Raw genomic sequence first — 9,915 nt, 5'->3', positions numbered from 1 at the left:
GCTCGAAATTGTTAGGTATTAAGTTATTAACTTTTAATTCGTTTTATTTCTATTTTTTGCTCAAATTTGATAATTGTCAACGTAGAATTTGCCTACTTCACTACAAATTAGTTCAAAATCGTTACTAGCATGTATAATTTGTGATTAACGAAATTAATTGATAACCTAGAAATCTATTTGAATCCAATTAGAAACATTTACCTTTATTTTGAGCTCGATTATTGCAGATTCAAGTTAATTTAAATGTTGTTGCAGAAGAAATTAGAAGTAATTAATCAAATCAAACAAGTATTATTCAAAATTTTCGAATGACGAACTTCAAAATCGAAGTTGAAAATCACTGTAGAACGTTAGGAAGTTTGATATCACGGATAATTAAAGTGTGATTGCAAATTTAGATTGACAAATTATACCTAATTTTTGGATGAATTTCTGGAATTTGAAGAATGGAGGCTTGCGAAAAGTGCAAGAAGTTGCGCGTCATTTTCCAGGAGGTAGAGAGAGAAACTATTATATATTTTGTATACCGAAGAAGCTATGGGTGTATTGGTGTTCGATTCAGAAAAGGCACGCCAACATGCTTCCAAGGGTAACCTCTTTCTTATGCGTAAACATTTTAAAATCAATTTACAACAGTTGTGAAGGCTGCTTTGCTATTGAAATTAGTTACTGGCTAGTGTGTTGCTTGGTCATGGTTTGGACGGGTATAGTTTGATATTAATGTATTTGATTATTGGAATTTTTCTTTCGTTTTTAGAAATTAATACTCCGTATATATGAAGTATGTTGATGTGGCAGTGGTTATGTGATACTTTTAGCATAGAAAATGATATATAGTTGCTGCTCCTGTTTGTTCAGTTCAGTTTTGTTCTTCTTGGTATGGTTTTTTTTGTTGGGTGGATGCATAGCTTGGCAGGTTAGTCTTAGCTTTTTCGTTTTTGTTGGGTGGATGCATAGCTTGGTAGGTTAGTCTTAGTTTTTTCGTTTTTGTTGGGTGGATGCATAGCTTGGTAGGTTAGTCTTAGCTTTTTCGTTTTTGTAGGGTGGATGCATAGTTGGTTGTGGATCAGAGCCAACCGTCAACTCCCATTCAGCTGAGGTTAGCAGATGGGACTCGCAACTTGTTTGATTGTTTGAGATTCTTTATTCGTTATACATGTATGTAAGTATAGAGTGAATTTATTTTGTTCAAATATATTGATGCAAATAGCAGTCTTTTTCTTGTATAAAAACGAAAAATAGTATCATCAAATTGTTTCTTACAACAAAGAATTACTCAGTATTGTATTCTTTTAATCAAATTTTTTCATGGCAAAAGATGTTGAGAATGACAAATAGGAAGTAAACCTATAATAACTTAGTGAACCAAATTATTAGAAATATATATGACCCTATTTGGCAATTAGTTGTTGAATTAGAAGTTTGTGTACAATATTTGGTAACAATTAAAGGAATGTAAATATACAAGATCAAGAATTATATTTGAAATGGTTGAAGAGGATGTTTTGTAAATGTGAGGCATGATAAATTTGATTACAAAGTCCAATTGTCAAGACGATATTGTGTCAATCATTTGTTACTCCAATTTTTTTAAGCAGAGTAAAAAGTTAATCTTTTACGAAGTACTTTCTAAAAGATAATTTTGAAAAATACAAAACTCAAATAATGATAATTTAATCATGTTTAGATATTGAATTATATGTATGAATATGATATGAATCCAGTCAAGAAAATTATTTTATAAATTTGTTTTTTTTTTAAAAAAATGCTAAAAAGTAAAATCATATACGGAGTAATACAACACAATATAATTAACACAATCATATAGGCTTAAATCCAGTTATTAATAAACTACACATTTTTTTGGCCTAAATCCTTTAATGGAGCTGCGCCCCTATAAGGAAGATCCTGAAACTGTTGAAGCCCTCATTCCTGCAGTGCTGGAGTACTTCAAAATCTGGCAAATTTACTCGTAGATTTTTTTTGGGGGGGGGGGGGGGGGTGGGTGTATCACTGGTATAGTACTACAGTGTATGTGAGTATTGTAAGCGTGGTGTGCTTCTTTGTCCTATCCTCCTTATTGGAGAATCGGATATTGTTTGTGACTATGTTGAATTAAACCATTTCAATTCGCAAAATTCTCAAGAAATTTCCAAATTTAGACCATAAAAGTGATGAATAAAATATTTTATTTGTCGATTTGAACTTGGGTAATATTTAAAAGGCAAATTTGCTAAAAGCAACATTTTATAACTCAAAATTTGCGAGAAATAACCTTTCAATTATTTTTTTTGCGAAAGAAGACCTTAAACTAAAAAAATAAATTGCGAGACAAAACCAATTGCTCATTTCAGGCGTTGGCTCAAACTTTTCGGCCATTGACTTGCATGTGCAGGGCACATGTTCTTCAATTTGGCTAACTACCCACATTTTCCCTCTTAAAAGCCCATCCTTTAACAAACCACCACCCCCCCCCCCCCAACCCAAAAAAATTATGAACTTTGTTCTTCTTCCTAAAAAAACCAAAAAAAGAAAGAAAAATCATGTTCATACTAAATCGAAAAACTAATCCCCACTAAAAGTAAAGCCCGGAGCAACGCTTGGAATGCACACTAGTTAGTTATTAAAACACGTGCATGATACCAAACATAAAGAATAAAAAGGGACGAAGGGAATAGTACTTTGTGAAATATAGCAATATTAGACTTGTACTGTTGTACTCCCTCCATTCCTTTTTGTTCTTCCCGTTTCTATTTTTGGCGTTTCTTTTTGTTCTTCCCATTTCCTTTTTTGGACATAATTTTTTTCCCAATTCACCCTTATTTCCCCTTATATTTACCAAATAACCTAAAGATTCCACCCAAAATTCCACCTAAATTTCCCAACCACCTTATTTAATTAATTTCTACTCCCCATAAACCCACTTCCCCACCACCTTTTATACCCATCCCTTTCACCTCTCTCTCCCCTCATTTTCTACCACTCCTTTCCGGATTACTTTCTCTCTCCTCACATTTTCTCTCTGTCTCCCTCTATCTCTCTTCAACTTCCCTCTGTTTCTCTAAAAACCCTAAAAAAGTCCGCCTCTGTTCTTCGATTTATCTTGAACATCGATCAGATCTGAGGTTTTTTGCACAAATTTTTCTCACAAACTCTGAACGGAATTAAATTCCGGTCAGATCCCCTATAATATTGTCCCCAAAATCGTCCCTCAACGTTTTCTCTTGGTGATTTTCTCTCGAAAAAATTTGGGAAAAAATCCGTGAGTTTATAGGGTTTCATGGGTTCCTCTTCTTCCAAATCTCTTGCGGGCTCTCTGATGGGTACTTCTGGGCAAAGAATCCCTAACCCTAATTGTGATTGGGGGTCCAAATGCCATTGTCCCAACAACGAGCACTCGTATTCAGGCGAGTATTTGAATAACCTGAGGTTGGCCCAGAAAGAGAATACTAGTACTCGAAATTATTTGAAAGCTTGGTGGGAGAAGAGGGAAGTGGAGCCTGGTGAAGAGGTGGAGTCGAGGTATGACGATCGGTTGCCCACTGCTGCAGATATGAGATTTTTTGGGGGTGATGAACAAGATGAGGTATTTTTTTTGTGGTTTTAAATTTACTTTATTTATTTGGAATTATTTGTCAATTTTTTTGATTTTTTCGGATGCTTTGTGATTTTTTCGGATGATTTGTGGTTTTTCGGATAATAATTTGTGCAAATTTTGATTTTTGCGATTTTATCTTCATTTGCATGTATTCGTTTTGTTGACCTGAAAGTTTGGGAGTGAAATCGATGATTTTTTTCAATTGCATGTCTTATTTGTTTTGATCTGAAAAGATCTGGTGTTTTATCGAATGTTTGTTCACTTGCATGTCTGCTCTGTAAACGATCTGAATATTAGGGATGCCTGATTTTGTTTTCCTGTTTTGCATGCCTTGTTCGATCTGAAGAAATCTTGTGTTTTTTCAATTACTTGTGTTTTTTCAAGAAATCTGAAGAAATCCTGTTTTGCATGCAAGTTTGATTTTACATGATCTGATAAATATGGTGAAATATTGATATTATTTTCCAACTGCATGCCTGACTTGTTTTGATCTGAAAAGTTGGGGAAAGTTAGGTGTATTTGTTGCTTTGTATGTTTGATTAGTTGTGTTATTAAAATATTGGATTGCTTTTTGTTCATAAAAAGTTTTTGATGTTATTGGGAAATTGGTTGATTTGCATGTTTGATTAGTTGTGTTCTTAAAACATTTGTCTGATTGGAAATGATCTGTAAAGAGATGGACTTTGTCTTTTGCATGTCTCATTTGTGATGATCTGATATGAGATGAAAACATGATCAATGTCTGTGTTGATTTGATCTAAAATTATTGGACCTTTGTATATTGCCTTTTCATTTTCTTATATGATCTGGTTTTGGTTGATCATACTAATCGCCTATGATGTCCCCTGTTGGTTGCAAGGAATCCAAACAATATGATTCAGTTGAACTCTACTACGTTGGTGAGTGTGGGAACAGAGATGGTGTTCCTGAGGTGTCTGATGGGCAATGTTCAGCTTCGTTCCCAAACTCTAATGATGATGATCTGAAAGAAATATCATCAAAGGCAAAACATGATGCGCAGAGATAAGTGTGTCCCCTGAACTCTATTTAATTTTGCTTTTTATTGATGAAATGCTGGCTTGCTGTGGAGACATAAGGTGGAGATGCCAACAACTGTGATCTGTTGTTGGCCAGGGGTGTTGTTTTGATGATCATGCTTTAGGGTATGAAGTGTATGCATGTCCTCTTGTTTTGCCATGGTGCTTTATAAATGTTGCCTTGTGGATAATGTTGTCATATTGGTAAATAAAATTATGTGATTGTATTTCATCTCTTATGTTGCCTTGTTGATGATGTTGTGATATCGGCAATGCAAAAAATGTTTACTTGATGCTATGGTCTGTTGCCTTGATGACTATGAGGGGGGTGAAATCATATGGGGATGGGTTTTGTGAATTAAAGAATTGAAACAAAATGATCAATGATGTAAAGTCCCCTCTAAATGTTTGTTACTGATGAATGATTGATGCTTGATATTTATGTGTGTTCCTTAAGTCAAATTGCCTTTGTGTTTGTGTGAGGTCTGTGATGAGTCTTTCTGTTTGCTGAGAAGCTATCCATGCATCATAAACCACAGTGCGCCATTAGCATCCAGCCTTAGGCTGTTTGAGGCTTTTGTGTGCTAATGGTTTGTGAACATGGTGTGCTTCAATGAAGCTTGGGGACATCTGAGACCAAAATGAGCATGATTTGTTTTGGCTTTTTGATCTTTTGCCAGTTTAAATGTCTTTGGAAACAATTAAATTGATTCCGTCACATATAAACTGGCATTAGACCGGAAAGGCAATTCATGTCTTGTTTACTTAGAGGTTAGTTGTCCCCTTAATTTCCTTTGTTGTGTAACATCGATGATGAGTCTTTTATATGCTGAGAAACACTTTCATTTACCTACACCCACTCGTGCTGCCATTAGTATCAGTTATGATGCTTCTCAGGCGCTAAGTGTTTGTAGGTTGAATTTGTTTCAATGATGCTTGGGGACATTCTGAGATGAATGTTGTTGTCTTGCATGAATGCAGCATTTGTTGTTTGATCTGTGATGTAAGTGTTGATGATCTGAGATATTTGTTTCTTAATCATTCCTTCGTCCCCTTTTGCAAAAGGGGATAACTGTCATTACTCATAAGACAAAGTGATCATGTATTCCCTTTTGTGAAACGGTGATGAGGTTGAAAAAATTAAGAAACAAACAAGGTCAATGATGTAATTCAACCTAACTGAGATTGAAAATGATCTTGTGTATTCCCTTGCATGTTTGACTTTTGTTAATTAGGTGGTCCTTCAAAGGGGATTGACTGATTGTTAAACTATCCAATGCGACAGTTCACAATTTGTCAATTCCCTTTGGAAGGACCACCATAACACTAAAACAACATGTTTGAATGTGGTGTAAATCAACCTACCTGAGATTGTTGTGCCTTGTTCATTGCTGCCTTGTTTTTGCTTTTGTGTAATCAATGATGAGTCATCATTTGCTGAGACTCAAACCCTTTATTTCATTAACACTCATGCGCCATTAGCTTCAATAATGCTTTTCAGGAGCTAAGTGTTAGTGGTTGGGGTTTGTGTCAGGGATGCTTGGGGACATTCTGAGATCTTTGTGTGTTGTTTGTTTCTAAACATGTCCTTCATCACCATTTTCCAAAGGGAATAGAGATCATTTCACATGATTGAGTGATCATGTATCCCCTTTGGTAAATTGGTGATGAGGTAATTAATCATTTAGAAATTGCTTATGTTCAATGATGAAATGGTTGTCTAAATCGAATATTGCTTCTGTTGACGCATCGGCGTCTAAATGGGATGATTTTACATCTGAAAATGATGTGATATGGATTCATCCCATTTGGATGCCGATGTGTTTAGAGTTGTGATTTTGTATGTCCTGAGTTTCCTGAACTTTAAGTATCCTCTATCAAAATGGAGTGATTTTCCTTTCCCATTTCTGTTTGAGTTAGTCACTTACTCCATTTGGTAGAAGGATATTTAAGTCATAGGATTCAATGATGATAAAAAACTAAAAACCGAGAACAACACCAATATTAAAGTCACATCCTTTGACTTGTTCATGCTGCCTTATACTTTGATGCCTTGTGCTTGCTGCCATGTTCATTGCTGCCTTGTGCTTGCTGCCATGAAGTATGCTGCCTTGTTCATTGCTGCCTTGTTCTTGTTGCCTTGTTCATTTCTGACTTGTTCATGTTGCCTTGTTCATTTCTGACTTGTTCATGTTGCCTTGTTCATGTGATGAGTCTTTCTGTTTGCTGAGAAACTATCCATGCATCATGGTGTGATTCTATGAAGCTTGGGGACATCTGAGACCCAAAATAACATGATTTGTTTTGGCTTTTCGATCTTTTGCCAGTTTTAATGTCTTGGGAAACAATGAAATTGAATCCGTGACATATAAACTGGCATTAGACCGGAGAGGCAATTCATGTCTTGTTTACTTAGTTGCTAGTTGTCCCCTTTAGACCCAAAATAACATGTTTTGTTTGATCTATGATGAGTCATCATGTGCTGAGACTCAAACCCTTTCTTCCATTAACACTCATGCGCCATTAGCATCAATGATGCTTTTCAGGAGCTAAGTGTTAGTGGATGGGGTTTGTGTTGGTGATGCTTGGGGACATTCTGAGATCGTTGTATCTTGTTTTTGCTGCCTTGTTCTTGCTGCCTTGTTATTGTTGTCTTGTTCAATGATGAATTGATTTTCTAACTCGAATATTACGTCTTTCGGCACATCGGTTTCTAAGTGGGAAGATTTTCCATCTGAAAATGATGTGATATGCATTCTTTCCATTTAGAAGTCGATGTGTCTAGAGAAGTGATGTTGTGTGTCCTGAGTATCCTGAACTTTTAGTATCCTATCTCAAATGGAGTTAATTTCCTTTCCCATGTATATGTGTGTTAGTCATTTACTCCATTTGGGAGCAGGATATTAAAGTATAGGATTCAATGATGAAAACCAACTACAAATTGAGAACAAATAAAGTTATGTTATGTGTTTCCTTTGTTATGTTGGTTATATTTGTGTTGCCTTGGTTATGTTCTGTTAAATAAGTCAGAACAAGGATATTTGTGTTGCCTGGTTATGTTATGACATAGATTTATGTTGTAATTGGTCCCCTGTGCATTGTTGTTGCTGCCTTTTTCTTGTTACCTTTTCCCTTGTTCTTGCTGCCTTTTTCTTGTGTTGCCTTGGTTATGTTATGTTATAAAGTTATGTTATGTGTGATTTTTTTTTATGTTGGTTATATTTGTGTTGCCTTGGTTATGTTCTGTTATAAAAGTCAGAACAAGGATATTTGTGTTGCCTTTTTCCTTGTTCTTGCTTCCTTTTTCTTGTCTTGCCTTGGTTATGTTATGTTATAAATTAAAAAACAACATTCTCATTAATAACATTGATTTCATTCATTGAACTTTCCAAAATGATTGACACTTACAAAATGTTTTGCCTACATGTAATGCTTACATTCAAGCCCACAAAAGTGACATTTTAACTATACTTGTTACTTTCAATACATGTCCCCAAAACACAAAAAGTTATCTACTTGTTTTTTCTTTACTTCAATGGTTTTCTTTCCACTCATCATACACTTGTATGCATTCATTCACTGCCCATATTGGTGCCTTGACTTGCTCTGGCAGATTGCCTTCATCTTCTAGTATCTTTTTCTTGTTGTGTGGAAGTTGGTAGGCATTGTTTCCCTTATGTTTTAGAGTCTCATTAGAAACAAATTGTAGAGTCATCCAAACATTAGACAAAGTCTTAGGATGCAATTCTTTAAAATAATTAATCACTGCCCCACTTAAGTCTTCCACTGTTCTTGGCATTTTCTTGTGCATAAGAGATTGAATTGACCTGAAATATCATAAGTCCAATATGTTGCAATCTGGACTGTTTGGTGGTTGTTGAGTCAATACAAATGTAAACCCATCTTGTTGAAAGTGTTGTTGCCATTCTGGATCAGCTTGCAATATGTGTGCCTTAGCATTGTCTTGAATTATGTAGATGACCTTTTCTCCTACATGTGGTGGCCACTTTTCTTTGATTGCTGGGATTATGTTGTTGATGAGCATGCCCCTTGTTGCAATTTGATTGACTGACTTGATTGGTTTAGTCTCAATTGTCCCCTTTACTCTGTTTTTTGATGTTCTCTTGGCTGCTATTGAATCTGTGAATGGAAAAATGCCTATTTTGCCATCAAACTCACATTGTCCATCTTCACCCCACCTTGGTCTTGCTACGGCTGCCATGAACATGAACTTTGGAATTTTTGTTCTTGACTTTGCTGTTCTGTGTGGAAATGGTTCATTGTTTGCAAGATACACTCTTTGATTTTTCTGTGTTAGATAAAACCACTTCTCATCTATGTGAATGAAATCAAACATGCTGTAATATGTTGGTTCATGTGGTATAGAGATATCCATTATCAGTCTAAGTACCCACCTCACCCTTGCCATCTTGCAATCATCTGAAATTCCTGGATGCAAGGGGCTTGAGTGGGGTTTAATCAGCTTCCTCTTAACCATCCTCCAAACTGTTGTTGGTCCCAAATTGAGCATCTGTGCAAGATCTCTAATGCATGTTCTATCCCCCATGCCTATTGATGCAACTTGTTCATATGTCACTTGAATTCTCTTTCTGCCACAATTGTGATATTTGTTTTGCACAACATATGAGTTCATTGTTGCCTTCTGTTTCTTTGCCTTGTTCCATATCCCACCTATGGTTCTCCTTGTGTAACCATACTCCTTAACTGCCAAATCAACTGTCCCATGAATAAGGGTTTCTTTCCCTACATTCTTTCTACAAAGCAAGAACAACAATATTTTCAGCCTCAATTCATTACTTATTCTTGGTGTTCTAGGCTTTTGATGAACTTGTGCTGTTGTGTCTGATTGATGTTGAGATGATGTTGATTCTTCATGTGATGGCATGTTCAAATCAAATAAATAAGGGACCACTTGTAGATGTGATGAACTTACTGCTTCAGTTTGTTGTTCTGCCACATCCTCATCATTTGGCACTTGTTGTGGTTCCTCGTTAAGCTCTGGCACTTGCTGTGGTGCCTAATTAAGGTCTGGTACACTCTGACCTTCATCAAAATCCCCATTTTCATCAACAGCAGTGGGTCCATCATCATCCGAGTCGGATTCCGTATTTGCGCCGTCTCCTTCATCATCAGAATAACCGAGGAAATCATCCTCTTCTTGATCTGAAGCCATTAATGTCCCCTATTTTAAGTAAACTCTAGTGAATTGAGGCTGAATTTATTGTGTTCACATACAACAGATTTTTTATAATTTTGGTG

At 35.8% G+C, this 9,915-nt stretch overlaps 1 protein-coding gene across 1 annotated transcript; it reads right to left on the bottom strand.

Annotated features, from left to right (window-relative positions):
- Positions 1-8,470: 8,470 nt before the first annotated feature.
- LOC110786911 (uncharacterized) lies at positions 8,471-9,829 on the bottom strand. Its single transcript, XM_021991499.2, has 2 exons — positions 9,700-9,829; positions 8,471-9,654 (listed from the first exon to the last, which is right to left on the bottom strand). Exons 1-2 carry the CDS (start codon positions 9,827-9,829, stop codon positions 8,471-8,473), a joined length of 1,314 nt encoding a protein of 437 aa, XP_021847191.2.
- Between the last annotated feature and the right edge of the window lie 86 nt (positions 9,830-9,915).

The sequence above is a fragment of the Spinacia oleracea genome, chromosome 4 (assembly GCF_020520425.1).
Source record: "Spinacia oleracea cultivar Varoflay chromosome 4, BTI_SOV_V1, whole genome shotgun sequence".
NCBI lineage: Eukaryota > Viridiplantae > Streptophyta > Magnoliopsida > Caryophyllales > Amaranthaceae > Spinacia > Spinacia oleracea.
The sequence above is the reverse complement of the archived record's forward strand: the minus strand, read 5'-3'. Positions and strand labels throughout refer to the sequence as shown.

Excerpts from the sequence above, each read along its gene's own strand:
- LOC110786911 (XM_021991499.2), bottom strand. The coding sequence starts at position 9,829 with ATGGCTTCAGATCAAGAAGAGGATGATTTCCTCGGTTATTCTGATGAT. Across the intron at positions 9,655-9,699 it reads AAATGGGGATTTTGATGAAG|AGCTTAACGAGGAACCACAA; the intron begins GTCAGAGTGTAC and ends AGCAAGTGCCAG.